Source organism: Chiroxiphia lanceolata, chromosome 8, assembly GCF_009829145.1.
Source record: "Chiroxiphia lanceolata isolate bChiLan1 chromosome 8, bChiLan1.pri, whole genome shotgun sequence".
In the NCBI taxonomy this organism is placed as follows: Eukaryota; Metazoa; Chordata; class Aves; order Passeriformes; family Pipridae; genus Chiroxiphia; species Chiroxiphia lanceolata.
In genome coordinates, this window is record NC_045644.1 from 12,520,820 (window position 1) to 12,543,508 (window position 22,689).

At 40.8% G+C, this 22,689-nt stretch overlaps 2 protein-coding genes across 9 annotated transcripts in view; one reads left to right on the forward strand and one right to left on the reverse strand.

Moving 5' to 3' along the window:
- SLK (STE20 like kinase) overlaps positions 1–892 on the reverse strand; it is a 50,980-nt gene extending 50,088 nt beyond the window's left edge. The window contains exon 1 of one of the 3 annotated variants that reach the window (XM_032694361.1): positions 250–883. In XM_032694361.1, coding sequence (XP_032550252.1) covers positions 250–399 — 150 coding nt within the window. In that variant the 5' untranslated portion in view covers positions 400–883. Of the gene's footprint in view, positions 1–249 lie in introns of all 3 variants that reach the window. The other 2 variants (XM_032694360.1, XM_032694362.1) reach the window with 2 other exon arrangements.
- Positions 893–1,158: 266 nt separating this feature from the next.
- Positions 1,159–22,689, forward strand: part of STN1 (STN1 subunit of CST complex) — a 43,656-nt gene continuing 22,125 nt past the window's right edge. The window contains exons 1-3 of one of the 6 annotated variants that reach the window (XM_032695402.1): positions 1,159–1,267; positions 17,754–17,893; positions 22,543–22,638. In XM_032695402.1, coding sequence (XP_032551293.1) covers positions 17,761–17,893; positions 22,543–22,638 — 229 coding nt within the window. In that variant the 5' untranslated portion in view covers positions 1,159–1,267; positions 17,754–17,760. The other 5 variants (XM_032695403.1, XM_032695404.1, XM_032695405.1 and 2 more) reach the window with 5 other exon arrangements.

The window sequence follows — 22,689 nt, forward strand, 5'->3', positions numbered from 1 at the left end:
CTATCTTTAGTTTCGCGAGGCTCAGTGGACAAGCGGCGCCGGGATGCCCCGCTCTGCCTCCGCCGCTCCCGGGGGGGCACCGGGCGTTCTCCGCCCCGAGTTGTCCCGAACTCGCCGCTCCCAGTAGGTATCCCGAGGTGCCGGGGCTGGCAGACAGGGAGCCCGAGGCAGCGCTGAAAGGCAGCACCACTGCTCCGAGCCATTTCCCAGCCATGAGCCACACCAGCGACCCGCGCCGCCCGCCCTTACCTTGAACACTTTACCGAAAGCACCATCTCCCAGCTCCCCGATGATTTCCCAGAACTCCTCAGGGTTCAAATCCCTCTTGACGTGCTCGTATTGTTTCTTCTTCTTCTCGCCGCCCAGCTTGAAGATCTTGCGAAAGTTGAAGAAGGACATTTTGGCTCGGGCCGGGGGACGGGGCGGGCGGCGCTGCCCCCTGGTCCCGCCGGGACCCCCCGGGCCGGGCGGCGCTGCCGGGAGCGACCCCCGCGCCCAGACCTGAGTCCTGGAGACGCTCGGGAAGCGCCGTCACCGCCGGGCGCTGCGGGCAGACAACACCCCGCGGTGCCCCGGCGGGGCCGGCGCGGGGATCGGTGCTCCTCTCCCGGGCGGGATCGGCTCTCCTACTCGGCCGGGCCGGGCACCATCGCGGCAACAAGTGCCGGGCTCCCTCCTCGGGACGGGCGGCGGCGGAGCCCGGGGACGGGGGGGAGGGAGCGGTCACGTCCCGCCTCGCAGGACGGGGCGGATGTAGGGAGGGGAGGGCGCTGCTCCCCTACTGACTCGCGGCCGGTTGTTCTTCACGGAGCGGCGTTCTCGGGGGCGGCGACAGCGGGAGGGAAACGACGCTGCTCGCTGCCGGCCTATCTCTCCCGCGCTCTCGCGGCGCGGGGCCCGGGCGGCTCCGCTTCCTGCGGGGCGGCACCGGCGGCGCCTCCGCCCCCCCCCTTCCCCCCGCCCCCGCCCGGCGCCTGCGCGCGCGCCCCCGTTCCCGCGCGCCCGGAACCGCCTCGCGCCCCTCCCGCCGCTCCGCGCCCGCTCCGACACCGCCGTCGCCGACGCACGCGCGAAGGCGCGCGACCCCTATTCCCCCCCACTGGCGTGCTCCGGCGCGTGCGCACGCGCCGCACCGGCAGCACGCGCACACCACCCCGCCAACGGTTCGTCTCCGGCAAAGGCGGAGGGAGGGGGTGGGACTTTCCCTGACCACGTGACGCGGCTGTGGCGGCGCCAGCCAATAGGAACGCGCGGAGGCTTCCGGCGGGTAAGTCGGTGTCGGGCACAAGATGGAGGGGTCGCCCCCTCGCCCCCCCCGGCCCTCAGGGCAGAGGGGTGGTGCCGGGGCGGGGGCGAGCGCTCGTCCCTCCCTCCCTCCCTCCCTCCTGTTTTTGCTTGTGGGCTTGAGGAAGGCGCTTTTCCCTTTTGTCCTCTGTGTGCTGTTACGGTAGGGACGTGGGGCAAGAGCACCCTTTATCCTGACTGTATCCTGTCTTTTAGCTGCTCATCCCGAAGGACGCCCCGCGCCTCTCTCATTGCTGCTCCGCAGTCCCGAACAGCGAGGGTCTCCCCAGCCCTGTGGCAGAGGATGACGTTCCCTAGTTAGGGCGAAAGCCTCCCCTCAGGGCTGAGTGGGTACCCCGGGTTCCTCCTGGCAGCGCAGGCAGAGCCCCCCCAGCATCGCCCCTGAAGGGGCTGTGAAACCCCCCATAAAGAGATGTGCCAGGAGCGCTGCGATGGCAGGTGGTGCTTCCTGGGGTTTTGGGCTTTGACATGGCTCTCAGAGGAAGGTGTTGACAGCAAAAACGCCACGTTGGAAGACTTTATTTTGTTTGTGGGCCGGTGCTGTTCCTAGACCTGCTCCTGGCTTGTCACGGCATTCGGTCATAGCCGGGTGTGATGTTCATGTGCTGCGCGTTTGGTGTCTTTGGTTTCTTATTTAATCACTGGGACAGGCTTGAATTTCCTTATCTCACAACCTTCTCTTCCCACAAGTGATTCCTTCATTACCCTGAAGTACGGTTGTGTTTTAATAGTTGTGTGTATGCCACCAAGTGTGTGGTGTTTCTTCACTTGGAAAGCAGAGGCGTTCCCTTTGCCTGGATAAAGGGCAATTAGCAGGCATGGAGGAAGGTTTGGGCTGTGACAGGAAGTCGATCCAGCAGTTGAGGCGATGCTGAGAGACCTGAGAAGGATCTGATAATGAGACAAACACCCAGGGAAAATCGTGTAATGCCTTGTCCTCGTATGAACCTGAGTGCCTGTAGTTGCCATTAATTTAAGCTGCATGATGAGCTTCTAAAGATCCAACCTCTGGTGTGTATCGCTCCTCAGACCATTTTATTAGCATGACAATAGTTTGCTATCTATGGAGGATAGTCCATGTGTAAACTTAATAATAATAATGAGGCATTGAGATGCACCCGTGCTGGGGTTCATATTGCAGCCTTTATAGTCTCCTTGAAAGAATCCGTTCTTAGGAGAAGAAAATCCTGGGCTGAGTCAAGAAAGGGATTTCAGCAAAGGAGTTTTCTAATAGTACAGATTTTTGCAGTATTGAATATTAGAAGATTCAGAAGGAACAAAGGGCATAGAAATAGCCTGGACCTAAACTTTGCATTGTGGGTTAACAATGTTTGGTTTTTAGCTGAAACCTGATGGGGCAGAAGCCTTTTAAGAATGTGTTGGTGATGTATGTTGAGTAATAAGTGGTGCTAATAGTATTTATAACGTACTGGAACACCCTGTACCAGGCACTGTTCTGCCCCAGAACACGGGCATGGCCCCTGCCACCGAGAGTTTATGAATCAAACAACAGTGTTGTGTCATGAGTCCATTTCTTTAAACTGTATAAAGACAGTTTCAAGGGTAATACCACCTCATGAACAGAGAGCCTTTCAAGTGCTCTTGCTAACCTTATTTGTTGTAATAATCAACGTTTGTTTTTCAAAAGTTATATTGGGTTTTGTGGTTCCTTTGTACTGACAGCTTGGCCACAGAATGTAAAACTGTTGAGGAGGATGCTAAAGCCAAAACTGTTTATTGTTTTGAGGGCAATAAGAAACAACTGCAATCCAAACTTTTGTTTTCTCTTCTGTGATCGGGCTGGCTGGCTCCATCTTCATTCGCAAGTTTCATGGAGATAGTTTGGATTAAATACAATAATAAAGAGTGATTGATAATATTTCTTCAGTGTTACCAACAGCAATTTAGCTTCTGAAACCTAAATTTTTAAAGTTGAATTTCTTTTTCTCTATATAATCTCTTTTTTTGCCCTTTCAGGGGGGATCATAACTTTGTTTTGGATGCTAAAATACAGTGATGGCTTTAATGATAATTTTAATTAGTATTTTTAATTGAATATTTTGTTTTTATCTTTCTTTCTCTTGGATAAAAAGTGCTTTGGGACTAATTTCCGTAAGTTTGTTTAAACTGACTGATTGATAGAGGATGGGGGGAAAAAAGGAATCCAAAGCCATTGCCTGAATTTCTTGTCTTTAGGTAGGATTATCTTTTCTTCAGCCTCAGGGGTAGTGTCATAGGGCAGCGGGGAGGGGGGTGTGTGTGGGTGAATGTCAGAGTTTGTAATAACTGGAAATAAACGCGAAACTAAAAGACAATTTCGTGAGCCGTATGTGAGGAAGTGTAGCTGAGCTGGCAGCTCTGGGATGGGAGAGCAGGGCCTGGTTCTTTCTCAGCTCTGTCGATAAATGAATGTTGGACTGTCAGTAGTTCACACACAGCATCTCTACAATGTGTCATTTTGCTGTGAACTTGTGTGTGATAAGAGTTTCACTCAGAGCAGAACAGAGACAATAGTGTCATCCTGCCAGTGACTAGGTGTTAGTAGGGACTGCAAATGTGTTGCTTTAGACTTCTATAAAGTCTTCCTGTTCCAGGAAGCTTTTAATTCATATAACATTAAAAATATAAGATAAAGGGCTGGCACAAGAAAGGAGTGATAAAGTTTTGCTTTTAACTTTTTTTTTTTTTTTTTTTTTTGCTTACACTTTAACAATTCAGAATAAAACCAGTATATCTGAAACAGAGAACTGTGGCTCAGTCTGGTTTTTTCCCTTATTCTTTCATTCTGGAGTTACAGCTTGCCACTCAATCCTAAAAATAAACTCTGTAAGGTGAAGGTTAAGTGCTAGTAGCAAATCCTTCCCAATTTGCTTTGACTTCCTGGCATGGAGGAGGCTGTATGAAGCCTGGGTTTTTGTGTGTGTGGTTTTTTTGTTCCTGATAGCAGGAGTTTTTAGCAACTGTAAATGTTTCCAGATGGTAAGGATAAAAAGGTAAAAGTGAGTTATATTAAAATTTCTCCTTCAGGAATTTAAAGCAATGCTTTTTGGAAATTCAGTGCTTCCTTTAAATATCACAGGAAGATGTTAAAGAACTATCTTAGTTGTACATCAAATATATTGGCTTAAGAATAGCTGTAACACTTTATGGCAATCTTTTTCATCTCTTTGTGATTTAGAGGTCTCCTTTATACTTTCTGCTGTTTAATATCACCATCCTTTCCCATTGCCTCAATCACACTTGCCACTGTTTTTAACTCCCTGTTTAAGCTCCACTTCTGTTTCATTTAAACTGTTCCAGTTTCTCTTAATTGAAAGTAAACACTTCAGAAATTTAATTTGAAACGTGTTCTTCACAGCATATATTGCCCTTTCACTGCAGGCCTGCAATCCTGTCTTCAGTTCTTTCAGAATATTTAATGGTATATTTTTGTATTGTCTTGACTTTCTGTCCATCCGTGCTTTCACTGATCTCCAGCCTTCTTTCTGATGATTGAGTTCATTGAACTGCTGTAAGGTCACAGGTGGCTTGTTCGTGGTTAAATCTGAAGTGTAATTCTTATTTTATCCGTCTTAATCTGTCTGTCACCTTTGGCACTCAACACTGGCCTTTCTGTTTTCTTTAATTGATGTATGTAGTGTTTTTATTGGTATTTTCCAGTTATGTGGTGGCATTTTCTCATAGGCTCTACCATTTCTCTTCTGATCTGTTCCCAAAGTTAAAGTTTGTGCTGTATTGGATCATTTCAGTTCTAAGCACCACTGCAACTTCTAGATCCCTATAGTTAACCCACTACCTTCCTTTTTAACCTCCTTTTTGCATGCTTGGTTTTGCCAAGACCTCACGTATGCAGCCTCTGTATCTGAAGTCATTTCCAGATGCTGCCTTGCTTCCCTCTGAATCTGACTTCTTTTTCCTGGGATTCCAGGATTTTATGGAATTAAGGTCTGATACTTTGCCTTGTACCACCACAGCATTAGTAACTTTCCTCATTCCTTCTGGCTTTATGAGAAAGTTTTGGTGACTCTCCCATACCTGACCTTTATCTCCCTTCTCTCATTCATCATGAGTCATTTTTCCTTTCCATATTCTGAATGTGTTGGTTTCTCATAGGAGCACCTCAATTCAGAGGATTTTAGATACCGGTGTTTTCAGTCGCTTTCAACCTTGTACATTAACCTTAGAGATACTATTTTTCTTCCCTCTATGATATTTTCATCCTCTTTGTGTACATGGCAAATTTTTGACTTTTTGTCTTTTTTCTGTGACCCCTCTGTACTTTCTGTTTCATACCTGACTCCTTTGTCCTGATGCCCTAATTTATGGTGGTAAGTATAGAGGAGCTAGTAGTATCACCAATTAATAAACCACGTTTATAACAAGGTGAAGAAGGAAATACAAAAGAGAGCTGAAAGAGATTTTTATTCCTCTGTGATGTAAGAGGTTGGCCTCTGGCTATGTGTTTTCCTTTGAGGAGCATCAACTTGTTATCCATTTTCTGGAAGCCTTGAGAAGGGAGACTGTTGTGTATAGAATCATTAAGGCTGGAAAAGACTTTTAGGATCACAGAGTCCAACCTTGGGCCAAACACCCACCATGTTAATTAAACCATACCACTCTAAGTGCCACAGTCAGTCATTTCTTGAACACCTCCATGGATGGTGACTCTACCACCTCCCTGGGCAGCCTGTTCCAAGGCTTAAACCCTCCTTCAGGGGAAAAATTCTTCATGATGTCCAACCTGAACCTCCCCTGGTGCAGCTTAAGACTCTTGTCCATGAGAAAAGGCCAACCCTCACCTCTCTACGACCTCCTTTCAGGTAGTTGTAGAGAGTGTTAAGGCCTCCCTTGAGCCTCCTCTTCTCCAGACTAAACACCCTCAACTCCCTCAGCCACTCTGTGTACGACTTGCTGTCTAGACCCTTCACCTGCTCCATTGTGCTTCTCTGGACTTGCTCCAGCACCTCAGTATCCTTGGAGTGAGGTGCCCAAAACTGAACACAGCACTCGAGGCGTGGCCTCAACAGTACAGGGGAATGATCACTTTTTCTTGTTTTTAATGTATTACTGGAGGACCAGTTAATCTAAAAATTGCCATAGAAACACGTGGCATTTGGAAGATTCAGTGTGTAAGGGTATTACTTGATGTTTGCATTAAAAAAAAAAAAAAGTGTTAAAGTGTTTAGGAATAGGATTGATCTAATTTTGGCTTCAGAAAAATCTGTATGTTTATTCTAAATTGGCCGTGCTTTTTCAGTAGTCAGTGGGGAAATGTAACTTCAGAGGGCAGTTCACTTTTCCCCACTTTAGATACTTATCTTCATCACAGTATTTAACTGTGTGAGGTGAGTTGTCCTAGAAATGTGTAATGAGAGTTCTTCCTACCTATGGAGATACCACTGCCAACAGAACTCTTGGAGTGCATTTCTCTTCATGTCAGGCAACACCTCTGGGAATGATGACAGAACAAATATAAAAGTTGCCAAATTACCTGAATGTTTCCAAGTAGACCTGTGATGTTTTATTGAATAAGCTTTATCTTAAATTAAATGGCAGAAGAAAAAGCGATAATATAAATATTGAAATCTTGAATAAGGATCAGATATTTCAACAAATAGTACAAGAATATTTCTTGGAAACATAGTGGGTCAAAGGCATTCAAGCTCTAACGTGTTAACTTCTTTGAACTTATTGCAAAAAGAAATATGTTTTTTTGTATTGCTTCTAGTTGATCTACAAGAAAATGACCTTCAAGACTGATATTCAGAAACAGTCATATGTCATTGGAGGGGAGTGAGAAGCAACCCTCAGATTTAATGGAAGGTGTCAACTACTCGAAACTAACACAGCTGATTCTCTTCATTGATTACCTGACTAATGCAACTAAAGATTTCACATCCTTATGTAAAATTTTTCAGGAAGGTTGGACTCTTTTTAGGTTGTACTTATTTTAAAAACTCCTTTATAGGAATTTTCAGTTAATATTAAAATACTGAGCTGCACTGGTGGATAGTTGCATTTTTTTAATACAGTGGTTAGTGTAATAAAAGTCCTCTCAGCATTGTGATGACTGTAACAATCTTCCATAGAACCATGCAGGAGTAAGTCTATCTAGAATACTCATTTCTTTTTAAATAATGTCCTTTAAAACACTACTACTCTTGGTTATAATGCTGTATTCTTTCTAACCATTTAAAGCATTTGAGATCATATTTAATTAAAAAAAATTTATTTGATCAAAACGATACATGAACACGAGGCAAAGTATTTCAAACTTGCAGAGCCCCCTCCATCTGATGGATATTAGAAGCTTTAGTTAAGTCACATGAAAGAATGTATTCCAAATGCTTCACCATGTTTGTCTTTCCTCCAGATGGTAATTAGACCTTTTCCTCTTGCATAGCAGTCACGAGCTGATTTGCTCTTTTTGTTTGTGGCTTTCAAATTTGCATTAGTTCACATAGCAGCTAGGATTAGAAATTTATTAAGGGATAAAGATAGCTTTGCATCTCAGTATTGCTCTCAGTCAATACTGGCACAAAAAATGTCTGAACAAAAAACCCACATATATTGCTGCTTTTTTTTCTGCAAATCCTGAATTTCTTCCTCTGTTTCCCAGGAGCTTTTTTTTTCCAGAAGGGACCTTGTGTTCTCTTGTGATCTTGATCGGCTCTGTAATCTTGGGACCAAATAACTTGTCCTGTAATATGAAAATGACTTATTTTTTAATCTGTTTTTTAATATGACTGGCCAGCCAGCCAGCAAACCCAGTCCTGGTTATGTGGTGAGCGTAAGAAGGAAGTTTATTATGCCTTCTACAACTACTATTAAAAATATACCATACTGAAAACAAGGAACATTTCCCCCCCAGCACACAATAAAGGACAAAAGATAGCACTAAAGACTATTGATTCTTTAGTAATATCCCAAAGAGAGACACTGTAGTGGTATAATACTGGAGATGTGTCTACTAGCAAAAAGGGGAATTAACATATAGAATGTGAGATACCAACTGTTTATTAATGCAAAGCTAGACTTTAAAATATTAAGTGATTTTACTGAAAAAAACCAGCATGGTTTTCCATTGAATAATGTTATTTTTATATTACAACCATGTTTATAAGTTTCTGTGTGTGCAGTATTCTTCTCTTTTTACCTAGATTTTATTAGGTTATTGTGAAATTCTCATTTTTGAGTCAAAAGAATAGTTGATTATGTGTTGTAAAGTAGGATTTAGTTTTATGTAGGATCTCATCTTGGTACAGTAGCAGTGAGTGGAGATGTAATAATATGTCAATTGTTAAGGCAAACAGCAGCTATTGTGTGTTCAACAATAGTATGTGCAAACTTTGGGCACTAACACTTGCTTATGACAAAATGGAGCATTGTGGTGTGATGCACTTTTTGTCTCAAGTGCGCTGAAATGTTTATTTTTTTGACAGAAGGGACCTTCAATAGCTGATCCACTAATACACCATGTGAAATTTATGGATTAAGCCAAAAAAGCCCATTACATTAAATGGACTGAATTGTAGCAGGAAATAAAATTACCTATATGAAAAATAATTTCTGTGGCTTCTGACTGAGCTATAATGTATTTTTCTGGATACAGTATACGGGAGTGACTTAATTTCAATATGAGGTAGGGAGTAGCATCTATTCAAATTCAAATGCAGTTGAGGAGACACTGAAATTAGTTTATAAAAGGCTGTTGGGTTTTTTACATACCAAGAAGTCAGAAATAGTAATGACTTTATCGTGTTAGCTGTGACAGTGATTCATGGAAGAACTTAGAGCCACAGTTGTCAGTGAAGTATTTTCTTTCAAGAATCTTAATAGTGTTGTGTCCATTTAGTGCCTTTTGACTGGATTTGGATAAAGTTTTTAAAGGTGGGCAAAAATCATTCTTAGCAAACAAGCCTATTTGCCTCTGCTCCATAAGGAGAAAAGCTACTGAGGAGACACTCATGTTGCAGGACAGGTATTCCTGAGCAGTTTTGGGTTGTTCTGTATCAGTCCTATACCACCTCTCAGTGATGAGATTTGCAAAGACCTCAGAGAGAGCATTGGTAAGATATTCATTATTTCAGAACATCCTCGAAGAAGTACAAAAATTGCTGACCCAAAAGTTAGTAAAGGACAATCTCTGGATTTTTAGTAGGTCCTAATAGTTTAGTGTCTGAAGATAAGGGGTTGTGAGCCAGCTTACCTTAGCTGAGAAGAACCTACTCTTCAGATTATTCACAGAATGCTATGTAAAGGACTGTGCAGAACAATTTGCCTTAAGGAATAAGAAATATCTATACACCTTTGGCATTTCTAGAATTTTTGGTTTAGAGCCCAGGTCAAAACAACCTGGGTGTGACTAAGAAAGCCTGTGCTTGATTTCAAATAATCCTCAGAAAGAAGGCACAGTTGCAAAAGAAATTCAGAGAATAGCAGCCTGGGCATTGTACCATTTTTGATACAAAACCCCCACCCTTTTGATACTTTTCCTAGATGTTGGTCAGAGGACCTGTGTGAGGAGCATTAGAAAGCTTTGTTCTTATGTGGGATGATAGTTCAAACTTCCCCAAGTAAAAGAGAGAGTACTGTAATAATATATAGTCTCAATGCCTTTTTTTTGCTTTGTTTTTTCCTTGCTATCATTCATTTTGCACAGATTTGACTTTTGGGATGTCTAAACATTTTTCTACAAGAACAGCCTTCAGACAGGAAGCATTACGAGCCTTTATTTGCATGTGGGAAAAAAAAATTGTGCAATACCATAAAAACCCAAAGAACAAATGTAGCTGGTCTAGAATCAAAGATCAGTGTCAAGCTAATTGTATTAATCTTTCTAAGAGGAGTAACTGTTATGTCTCAGTCTTCCAAAAGGGATCCAAATGAGAAATCTCAGTCTTTAGTTATGCTTACAAAATGTATGACGGTCCTAGTTTCATCTGAGATTTCAAAATTATTCTAATTCTAATTACTTTGTATATACCAACAATAGTGCTATTTGACACCATGTTTCAAGCACAGTCTCACAGTGTTCTGATAGAGTTAAAGGGTTCACTTGCATAGCAAAAGAAATGCAAATTGATTTCAGAAGATTAAGCGGGTTTGTCATAATCTAATGCTTTGGTATGTGCCAGGAATATTTTGAAAACTTCAGATCACAACTGTGTGCTTAGACCAAACAGTAGGTTAATTATTTTGAAGTCTCTGGTTGTAGCGAAGTGTTCTGTTGTGCTATGAATGTTCGTATAAATTCTGACTTATTCCAGAGGCTGTTCTACTTTACATCAGATGTATAAACCAATTTAAAGGAGGGGGAGGGAAATGGAACACTTGCCTCTAAAAACTGAATCAACTTTACCATGGAGTTCACAAGCCCAGTAGCTTCAGAAAGCTACTAAACAATGTTTACCACTTCTACCGAAATTTCTGAAATTTGAAAATGTTCATTCAGGAAGTGGCATTAAATGTAACACTATGTAACACTGCTATAACAAAGTAGGAAAGCTCACTATGTTACCTTAAGCCAGGATGATTTAGGTTTTATTCTCTTTTCTCTGTTAGTTCCCTTGAAGGAGTTAATATTCCTTTATGTTGTACCGGTAAATTACAGAATCACCGAATGGGTAAGGTTGGAAAGGTCCAACCTTCTACTCAAGCAGAGTCCTCTAGAGCACATTACTCAGGATTGTGTCCAGATGGTTGTGGAATATCTCCAGTGAGGGAAATTCCACAGTCTCTCTGGGCAACCTGTGCCACTGCTCAGTCGCTTGCACAGTAAAGAAGTTCTTCCTCATGTTCAGGTGGAACTTCCTCTGCATCAGTTTGTTCCCTTTGCCTCTTGTCCTATTGCTTGGCATCACTGAGCAGAGCTTGGTCCATCCTCTTGACACCCTCCCTTCAGATGCTCATAGATATTGATGAGGTCCCCTCTCAGCTGTCTCTTCTTGAGGCTGAACAGGCCCAGCTCCCTCAGCCTTTCCTCATAAGAAAGATGCTCCAGACCTCTAATCACCTTCGTAGCTCTCCACTGGACCCTCTCCAGGAGCTCCGTGTCTCTCTTGTGCTGAGTAGCCCAGAGCTAGACACAGCACTCCAGATAAGGCCTCACTAGGGCTGAGTAGAGGGGCAGGATCACTTCCCTAATATACATACCTATAAAAAAAAAATTCCTTTTCCAAGAAACTGTTTGGAATCCTCTTGCTATTGAAGCTTCCATACCACTCTTTTCCAGGCAAGAAATTTACTGTTTATAAGAAGTAATTTATTTTTAGTTTTGTTTGTTTTTATTTATCACTAATAACTGAGAATCTTCTCTCCCAGGGAAAGAATGTCTTTCCAGCAGCTCAGCTCATTCTGGCAGCACTGTGGGTGATTAAGAGCTTTCAGAGAGAGTTAATCATCTTCGTAGGCTTCCTTCTGCCCTTACTTGAGGTAGGTTAGGGAATTAGTTGAAGGAGGCACTCCAGTGTGATTATCCAATAGCTTTAAAATACAAATAAGTGAAGTGAATAAGTAAGTGAAGTAAGTGAAGCTTTCTGAATACCTTATTTCTGGTAAGCTTACAGGTGATCATGAGAAATACACATATAGAGTGATTTTACTGGTCTGCTGAATGATTTGCTGATTTCCATTTCGTAGGAAATGATCTTGTTACAAATGCACAGGACAAGGATCAGAGAGAGCTACTTTTACTGTTTATTTTGTTGCACGCTTCCTTGTTAGTTTTCCAGAATCATGCTTTTGGAAAATAGAGTGCTCGTTACAAGGTTTAACTTGCATATGAACCAAGTTTCAATGCCAAAGAAGGCAATCTGGAACTGCAAGATTTGTCTCCCTTCCTTCCAAGATTGTGGATGTTGGAGGAGCCAGTCTGTCTGGTCTCCTGTAGCCACATGTGCATGTCCAGAAGGTTTTGTAGGCAGTGCTGTGGAAAGGAAAAAACAGAGAGGGGGAACCACGTTACAGGTTATGACGTGGAGACAATAACTCCACTGGAAGACTGTTACACAACAGTGGTGTCAGTTTATTGATAAAACAAGGCTTTCTTGCTCCTATCTGTATCCTGATTGTTATGGGCATGTGGGCAATGCCTTTCTGTGTTGTTGATAGACTTCCTACTGGCTAAAGGTTGTGTTGTTGGACCCTTTGCCTTGCATTACCATTGCCGGGGAAGTGTATTGTAATATAACGTAGTTAAAAGACATATTATGTTTAAAATTTCAAGGAGTATCTTTAAGAAAAAAGAAATCTATAATTCTTTCTTTTTGGTAAATGTGTTACCTGAAGATCATAGGCAAACATTAAATTCTTGTACAAGTAACATTTCAGGAAGTGCTAAACTTCTGGAACTTCAGAGGAGTTCTATATTTCTTAATTTTATTTTGAAACTATGTTTTTAAAATCAAATTGTACTTGCCGTGTATATAAAACCTACAGGATATGCAGCATGTAGCATCAAAACTTACAGGATTTAACATGAGCAGAAGCAGAAGGTAGTTTATTAGGAGTGATTGAAAGAGCTTACCCTACCTTGAGTTTTAATAGAATAACCATGTAAAAACTGGATCCAAAATTACCTTATCTTGTTGTTACCTAGGTGTTGATATCAATACTCATTTTTCCAGGAACCTTATTTTTGTCTTTGAGTAATGTGTTTTGGTCTCAGTGATGGTTTTTATCTTGTTACTAGTGTTGGAAACTTTCTTTTAATTATGTATTTTTTAAAAATCTATGGATGAGTTTCATTTTTAGATTCTTGGTTCTGTATTAACTGTAACCAAAGGCTTTACTTCCCAGCTCAGTAAGATCTACTTGTATAATAATATAGTGGGTTTATTTGTTTTTAATTTAAAATGTTGTATGTGGCTGTGGGTAATTAAAAACATTTATTGAAATATGGTGGGTTTGACTGTATCATGCTGGAATTGCCTCTGCTGATGGTGAAGAGTTGAATAATACTCATTTGTCACATAGGGTGTTGACTCAGACACAGATGATTTCAATTCAGATGACAGAGGGTGTTACAAAACCCAGCTGTTGACTCTGCTCCTCTTTCTACAAGTTGCTTTCTCTGTGGCAGGGATGGCTGACCTATGAAGCAGTTCTTTGACAGCCACAGTTTGTAGCCTAATTTATGTAAGTAAACCAGTAGTGACTTTAAGTTGTTTTAATGCACTGGGTTGGCAACTCCCAACAGCTTAGAGGCTGCTTCCTGTGTAAATCATTAGTGCTGGTATACTAGTGGCACTCTTTGGAGAAGAGTGAAGGACTGGTAGGATGTTTAAGCCGCCCGTACTAATGCATAAATCCTCTGGTTTTGATTCACAGTTAACTTGAGAAAAAATCTCTGCAGCAGAAGTTGCAGACAACTGCTGGCAAGACACCTTTCCTTGGCTCCAAACGATTAAACTAGGGCAATTTTCTCCCAGAGCTTTAGTTGTTAATCAAATTTGGAGAAAAAAAATACAAGAAACATTAAAACAGATACTCCTCTTTGAGGTTTCCATTTCACTGAGATTGGAAGAATACCATTTACCTTTTTTGAAAAAAGTACGTGGTGGACACAGTATGAGCAAAGAAATTTATTGGCCAGGGCTAATTCTGTTGAATAACTCACTCACTTGGGTGTTAATTAGGAAGCTTTTCTGACAAGGCTACCAGGTAGGCTGCTTGGAACAGAAGAAAGCAAATGGGTTTGGTTTTGGGTGGTGGCATTGTTGGGAAGGGTGCCAATTTTCCTTGGTTTCCCTTCTTTCCTTTTTAGGATAATACCTTGCTGAGCTCACAAGATAACTCTGAGGATTATGGAATTGGTTTGCTTCTCAGTACAGTCAGGAAGGCTAACACTGAAAGCAGTAGGTGAAAGAGACAGCCTTATTTTAATAGGTTAGAGTAATCTCAAATTGAGGTTTATTGTTTATTCGTATTTAGATATCTACTATGTAAACTTTAGATTTTTGCCCTTGAAACAGAGTTATTTTCCCAAGAAGAACTTAATTCTATTTTTGGTTTTGATTATGGCTTTATATCCTCTCTTTGGAGTTAAAAATAGAATACAGATATCTTCTGTCTAATAAACCTGTGGACCAGATGCTTCTCTTGCCCTTTTTTTTCCTATAGCAGGATTGAATTCCTTGCACTACAGCAACCCTGAAATCATTACACTGCATTTAAAACAAAATGCAGAAAAGGATGACCTTTTGCTAGGACTCTGTTTTTATTCCTAAGTATGATCACCATCTTACAGCAAAAGCCAGTTTGATCCTTAAACACTTGTACTTACAGTATCTGTTCAGAATTGTCTATTGTTTGCTGTCTGTGCTCTCATTGATTATAATGCTGTGCATCTCCACAATGCAGGCTCTTTGCCCTTTGGATCTTCATTGAACAGGCAGCTCTTATCTTCCTTGCTGATAGCATATCACCAATGGTACCAGTTAAGAGCTGAAAATACTTCCAGCATAATGGAAAGTTCTGCTTTTGCCAGGATGACTCATTAATTAACCCCTGGCACATTCTGCCTGGGATGGAGAGGCTTCCTGTGCCAACTTAAGAAAAAGTTACGGGAAGATACTGTTATGTAGCAAAAGATAAACTGATTGGAAGAATTCTGTCTGCCTTGGAGGAATTATGTTTTCTAATACTCTCCATCTGCCTGAAACAAGCTTGGACTCACTGAACAATAGATACTGGAGATGGTTAATATCTTCCTTTGCTATAGGAGCAAACAGACAACTGCCAAGAAGAATAGACTGGTAATAGGAGAGTGTGGAGGCAAGCAGTACATCCAGGAGGCAGTAAATAGCTTTTCCTTCCAACTGACCACAAGCTTTGGCTTTAAATAGGTCACTGTGCAAATGTAGCTACCAAGTGGCTGCTTGGGAGAGAAGAAAGAATAGTCTTGGTTTTGGGTGGTGGCAGGGGTTGGGAGGGCTGTTGGGGCCATGAAGAGGCCAGAGGAGACTGCCCTGCATAACACCCTTCATGTGCCTGTCAGACATTGCTGAAGGTGAGTGGGCAGCTGGAATAAGGTCTCACTGTCCCAGCCTGGTGTGGATGGAATGTCTGTAACTTAGGACTTCACCAAATTTGTCCTGTGGACTTCAAGGAATCTTGTGTTGCCTTCATAGTGCTGGGGGCATGATTTACTTTTTGTCAAGGAATCTTTTCCAGATCTGTAAGATAAAACTTTGTGTGTCTGTAGCAGACTTGAACTAAGCAGAGTGGTCTGTACATGAAGACAGATGTGGTGGGTGTAAATGTCTCCTGTGAAGAGCTGTAACCTGGCCTAGGAGTGAGAAGCAATGTCCACAACTTGAGATTTGACTCTCAGTAGTTTCTGAGATAGAAAGAGCTTTTGCTGCAGAAATCCTTCTCCCTTCAGAAAAGGGAAGCCATAAAAAAAAGTTATGGAGATGCTCCATTTAAGCTAAAAGCATTGTTTGAACTTGATCTGTTAACATTTGGGCATTTCAGGCTTGACAACTGTTTACTGAAATACCAAAATGCAGATATTTTTAATATGCAGTGGAGTTGCTTCATTGATTTCCCCTCAGACACACACATGTGCAGGTGTGACTTCTGCTTTTTGCCCCAGTGAGTTGCTGCCTACCCAAAATAGAAAAGGTTAGACAGACTTGTTACCTGATTGTCTCTCTTTGGCATGTTAACTCAGTCTGATGTCTGTCTAGGAGAAAAAATGAGTGCTGAGCTATGACAAGCTTTGCAACCATGCAGAGTAAACTGGGGGACATGGTGCAGAAAGGAATATTGCTTTGTACTAGAGACAGCAAACAAAAAGAGAGAGATGAGGAGACTAATTTTGTTAAGACAATGATCATGCTAAGAAGAATACAGGTTGAAACCATTTGTTTGCTTGAGAAACTTTATGGTCTAAATTTGACATAGTCTGTAGCAAGTAACCAAAGAACTGCCATATGGAAGAATAGCAGCTTGTGTTAAGATCATACACTTAACAGCTTAGTTTATAAATTTCTGTTGAGCAGTGTCTGCAATTCAGCAGCAGAAAAAGGATGCTTTGTGGGGAGACTTGAGTAAAAAAAGGATGGTGAGATGTTTCTGAGTGTTCCTTGCAGGTGCAAAATGGAAAGGTTGGGAAGAGCTGTTTGTAGTGGGGACAGAGATATAGATCCACGTGTAAACAAAACTGCTTAGTTTGTTCCTCAGTGGTGAAGTGACTGGTGGAACTGACTAAATCAATTATTTTCAACATCTCATAAATTTAATGACCAGTCTAAGGAGGGTCAAAATAACACTAACCTTTTGTTATTTAAATAAAATAAAAGTTGGAAAGGAATCTAATTGTCATCTGCAGTTCTTTACATGCTATAGAGTAGATGTCAGCAACACTCTGCCGTGTTGTGCTACGCTAGTTTTTTTTCCCCTCAAATTGAAGTTTAAGCATTAAAAGAGAAATTATGCAGAATCAAGCTCTGTAGTTTCTCAAAGAAGCAAGATGCTACTGTGATATTCATGGCATGTTGCCTCTACATCAGTAGCCAGATGTATCTCCTGCAGACTGCACAGATCACTGGCCACCTATAATTGGGAGCCGCTCCCTCTCAGGAGAATGTAGCTGCCAAATCTCATCCCTATTACACACTATTCAAAATGAGTCCACTTGTAAACTTTGCCCAAGAGCTGAAAGGGGCTGACACCCATTCAAGAGTGACCTGGAGAGCTTTAGGGGAACAGTTTAGCTATCCATACAGGAGGAGCTAATAGAAAGTATTTTCAGCTTCACAATCTTCATGAGGACCCTTCCTGAATCGATTGCTGGGCTTTTGACATCAGCACAATGATAAGCAGAGAGTTGGATCTGGTAATGGCAGAAGATAGCAGCCATTAAACAGAAAAATCTGAAGAGGTAAAAGGGGAAAATAACAATTTCAAAGTTAACGGAGACTACGTGTCCAAAATAAAGAAGGGTCAGCTGCTTTTGTTTTATGTAAGGTCATCCTCCCCCACCTCCACAATAAAGCACAGGATGAACAATGAGAAGAATATGTTATGGGAGGAAAAGAGAATGATGGGGGGAATAATAATCACATGTAGAGGAAGTAACCAATTAGTATCCCACAATCCTGCTCTTTTAAAGAAGTGTTGTCTTTGGTTCTCTGTCTGTGGGTTCATAGGGGAAAAACCCCTGAAATTCTGTTTCATTTGAAGGAACTGGGGAAGATGTTGTTGCTGTTGATTCTCAGTATTTCAAACAAATCATGAGTATTGATACTTTGAATACTTCATGTGGTGACACATGAAATATTGATAAATAAATATCATGTATTAGATAAACTCCTGTGTCTCATCATCAGCTCTGATGTGTTATTGTGTGTAAATTCACGAGCTGTTTTTTATTTAGTTGGAAGATATGTGAACAGCTCTTTACCTGTAGAAAACAATTACAAGTCCTTCTGTGTTCACAGGTTTTGAATGCATTCTGAGTCCAAGAAGTATGAGGAAGAGACACCTTCTCTACACTGGGGGATGGATCCTGTATTTTCTGCATTTGCAAGACTCTATATTAAAGATATAAAAGAAATGAGAGAATCTAAACAGGTCCCAGGTATGTATTTATACGTGCTGGTTATGATGCACACAGTATTATAATTGATTTATGCTCTGCTTTTTATCAAAGGATTGCAGAAGGCTTCATGAACATCAGTAGTTTTCCATACCCTTAAGCTAAGTGACGTTGGTATCCTTTAACAGTTCTAAGAACAACAGGTTGTATGTGAAATATATGTGAAAAATAAAATGTTTTCATTACAATGGCTTTTCTTTCTCATGTGTGGATCAAGAATCTCTTGTACACTAAGGTTATGTTGTGTTTCTTTTATGTGGTAGTGCTTGTTATATTCTGGTAAAGTTAATTTTAAAAAAATTCTGGTCCTTTCTGGCTGTATATGTTATATCTTTCCACCATCTCTACAACATTTGAGAAGGATTTTATGGCTCTTTGTTGCAAAATTTTGACAACTGATGGCATTGCTCTGCGTGTGTATGTTGTGCTTTCCTGTGGATATTAATGTATTATAAAACAGAAACAGTTTTTGAGGTTTCGTTTGCTTAATTTCTAGATATGATTGATACATGACATTCTTCATACATTTGAACAGCTGTATTGTAAATTCTGACCTCTGTGCTGGATCTTGTACCACACCATTTATTTCTGAGCCATTGTTGCCAGCTGTCTGCTTTGCAGTCTGTTTCCTGCTGGTCTTCAGCCGGTGTCACCCACGTGTGAACATTGTCGGAAGTAACATGGGTCTGATCTTGAATTTCTGTTTTCACTGCAAAGACTTTAAGTAGACCTCAGTATATTTTCTACTGTAGAAGGGTTCATTACTCCAAAATGAACCTTGACAAGGTGCAAGATTATCAGGGAGAAACACAAAGAACTTAGAATTAATGAGGAAAAGGCAATAAACCCCAAGCAGAGTGTGTGTCTTTGGTTTGGTTTTCATGTTTTCTTTGTGTTTTTTCTTTGTATTTTTTCTTTGTATTTTTTCTGTCCGCAGAGACAAGGTACATCTGTTTGTCTCTTTTTGAATATGCTCTGCCTTGTAGGGTTTGTCATTCTTCTTTAGTTTTCTTTAACAGCAAGGATAGCAGCACTGCTATTTTTGCAGAAGTGAAGGGCTGGTGATTTTTTTGCTCTTCTTGCAGCCATTTTTATGTACATAGGACTTCACAAACTGCAAACCCCAGTATATATGTATGTATGTATATATGTATCTGTCTGTCTGTCTATCTATCTATCTATATCTTTGCCAGTCTCATGGTGGGAGACTTTTGTCTTAAATCTATTGCATGAATTACGCTACAGACGGTCGATGTTTGTCTTCTAGTGAGTATTATTTAGAGGCCTTTTTAAACTGTCTTATAACAGTCTTATAGTAGTACTGGTGTAGCAAGTGCATCTGGTAAAAACTGTTCTGCTTCAATTAGAGATATTCTGATTGTTTTCAAACAAAATACGAAACATAAATGTCAGCAGAATAGGATTGTGGTTTGGACTTGGACAATTGTACATACACATGTAAAAATGTATTTAGAATAATTAACCTTATAAACACCAATGAACATTTCATGATAGCAAGAACAGTCCTCAAAAAAGTACAATACTACTCTCTTTTTTTACCTCTAAATTACCTGAATTTCCCTTCTCACTTCCTTTCCTGTTTTTTTACTTGAGTTGGCTTCTGCTTCAGAAACTCTTCCAGTTTTGTTTTCTCTTTTCCCCTAAGATGATCCTAAGGAAGTGGTATCTGTTATGTCAAGATACCAGCCTTTACAGTTGGTGCATGTGAGCTTTCTCCACTTCCTGTGCACCTGGAGTTCTGCACATCTAAGCTTGCTTGCAATCCTGTATAATTTTCTAAACCAAACTTTAAAGAATAAGATGAAATTTCATAGAACAAATATCCTGAATTTTTTTTTTCATTCTCCTGGTGCTGTGTATATACCAAACCAGATACCCTTCAGCATGGCTTATTTATTAGCAACAAATGATAGCACAACAGAAACACTAAAAAAAAAAAATATTTTGGGGAAGGAAGAACGTAGGTGTTTGTTGTCAGTGTTTCCTGCCTTTAATGGGCTTTTAAAGACCAGCTGAAGCTAAGTATATGATTGGCTATAAATCAGTCATTAAGTAATGGTAATTAAGAATGAATGACTGCAAAACAAAGAATTGCAACTAGGAGGAATGGAAAGAAATACAGACTGAATGTCAGGAAAAACATCCTTAGAATGACATCTGCTAAACCATGGAGTGGCCTTCCCAGGAAAAAGGTGGGATGCCCTTCACTGGGATTGTTTATATCCTGACTGTACAGATTGCCATGAAATGGTCTTGTATTGGCCCTGAGGAAATGGACTAAATGACCTAATGAGTTTTTTCTTTCCATTTTTAAGCATTAGGATTTGATGCCTCTATGACTAATACCTTAAAACAACATGGAGGAAAGCAGTAAGCCTGGCCAATTACTCTCCTGCTATAAATGGTGACAAGAAGGCTGGAAAACCTCCCAGATAAAAACAGCAATTGTGTTGTCTTAGAGGCCTTGCAATGAGAGTGGGTGTCAAACTCAGTTGTAACACATAATCATATCATGGAAATAAGCTTTTCTCAGAGTTATCATGCACTACTGCATTGTGACAGCTTATCAACAGGAGAGGGAAGCTACAAATAGCATAAAAGGAGGTAATAATAATTAAAGCAATGTCAAACAGCTCAGTGCTCAGTAATGCTGGTAAAGACGTGAACAGCACCTGCTCTAGAGAGCTCTGTATCTATAGGCCCTTGTACCCCTGCTGTGGCTTCCTGTTGTGGTAAGAGCCTGGTGCTGTATGTGTTGTTTACTGGGTTATTAGGAGCCTCAAAGAACATGTTTGTCCATAGCTTCAAATGTTTAGTGTATTTTTATTGCTACCAATAAGCTGGCAGGAGAAACAATTTATACCTTTAAGTCATCAAGTCCAAGAGCTTTTAATAGGTTAAATATAATTTTGTCTTTCAAATTAATTTGAGTAGTTTCTTGGAGAGTAAGGGTGGAGTTCTATGTGACTTTATGGGGATGGAGAGAACAAGTTTTATTCAGTCTCTGTCATTTGCTAAAACTCAGCTTACTAACTGGGAAATGAACATAATAACATGTTGCTTGTTTGCATAATCAGGAGCTTGGAGTCTCTGCTCTACAGACTTACCCTGAAACCAGCCCAGACCTTTTATTGAGATGTTGTAAGATTGAATGAATGACTATGTACACTGGGAGCATCTCCATTGAGGATTTCTATAAATGTGTCCTGGTAAATGAGAGAAAAGGACAGACCTGCCAAACATTTTCTATGCCAGACCTGACCACTGACTGCATGATTAGTACAGCCAAATCTACAATGAGAGTGATAAATGCATCCTCAAAACATTGCAGTGGATTTTCATGTGCAAAACTTGTGTTTATGATCTGCTTGGCTGATCACCTATTATTTCTACAGAAGATTTTGGATTTTCTCTCTGTCTTGCATGAAGAAAGTTAATTTCAGGCTCACTTAAGGCTGTTAGCTATGTAGGACAAGTTATTTTTGGATTTTGGTTTTGGGTTGTTTTTTTTTTATACAGGACTTTTTTCTGACTCCCTTGCTGCCTTGCCTCTCTTTCCCTTTGTAAGAATAACACTTGCCACAGTGTATAGAGCCAAATGTTCCCTTTCGAATCCCTCGAGTTATCTAGTTTTCAGAAGACAGTTATTGAACATCCCAGATGGCATACTTTGGTAAAGCAGCAGTATTCAAAAGCTGGAGAAAACACATGCTCTGAAAACTAGCCAGCCCAGGGTATATTTGGAGCTTATTGCCCTATCGTTCTCCTGATAGTGCACTGTGAAGCCTCAGTGTATAATGTTTACATTGGTGTTTGTTAACAACATTTGTCATTCTCTTGAAAGGGATTACAGAATGAGGCAACCTCAGCGCTGTCAGAGTCCACTGGGCTCTGATTTCTCACTGTTTCCTGGACACGTTTCTATGTGTTATTCAAGTTATCTTTATAGATGCACAAAAATAGCTTTGAAGGGATGTTTTTAGAACGTGTTTTTTTCAGAAACTGAAGTTCAGGATGTAGTCCACAATGACTGCAATAGTGTACTCCTCGGTCTGAGAGGGTTGTTGCTCTCACCCTGCCCCCATGGCTCCTGTTCTTCTAGAAATGAAAGACAGAATTATGTTAGTTTTCCTTTCAGAGGCTCTGCCTTAATCAGGAACAGCTGCATTGTGAGAAGCTCAAACTGCTTCCTTTGTGTTCTATTATTTATTCTGAAGCCTGATGAAGATATAAAAAAAAATTCAAAACCAACCAACAAACAACAAAGCAAAGCAAAACAAAACAAAAACCCAAATGAAACAACAAAACAAGAAGTTAAAAAAACCCTAATGCCTGCAGCTGTTTTTCAGATCCAAATGTGCAAGAAAACGAGGTTAATGAAGTTTTGACACTCTATAAAAGCAAGCTTTTGGTATCCCAAGTGGAGCTGATACTTTTTCCTTTTAGCGTTCCTAGTCTTCAGTGTCCAGGGAATTTTTCCTGTGTAGGCATTGTATAATTTCAGATATATTAAATATGTAAGAAATTATGTTTTTTACTGATAAATGTGACAGTGTAGGATAGGATGTTGAAAGAAATAGTTACACTAATCAAGCATGTTCTATGTCTAGGTATATTCTTTTATAATGGACATCCAGTAAGACAAGTGGATGTTGTCGGGATGGTGGTTCAAACGAAGGAGAGAGATGCCTTTTATAATTATGGAGGTAAGGAAAGTTTCTTTCTTTCTTCTTGCAGTTATCAGCCTTCTAATCTTA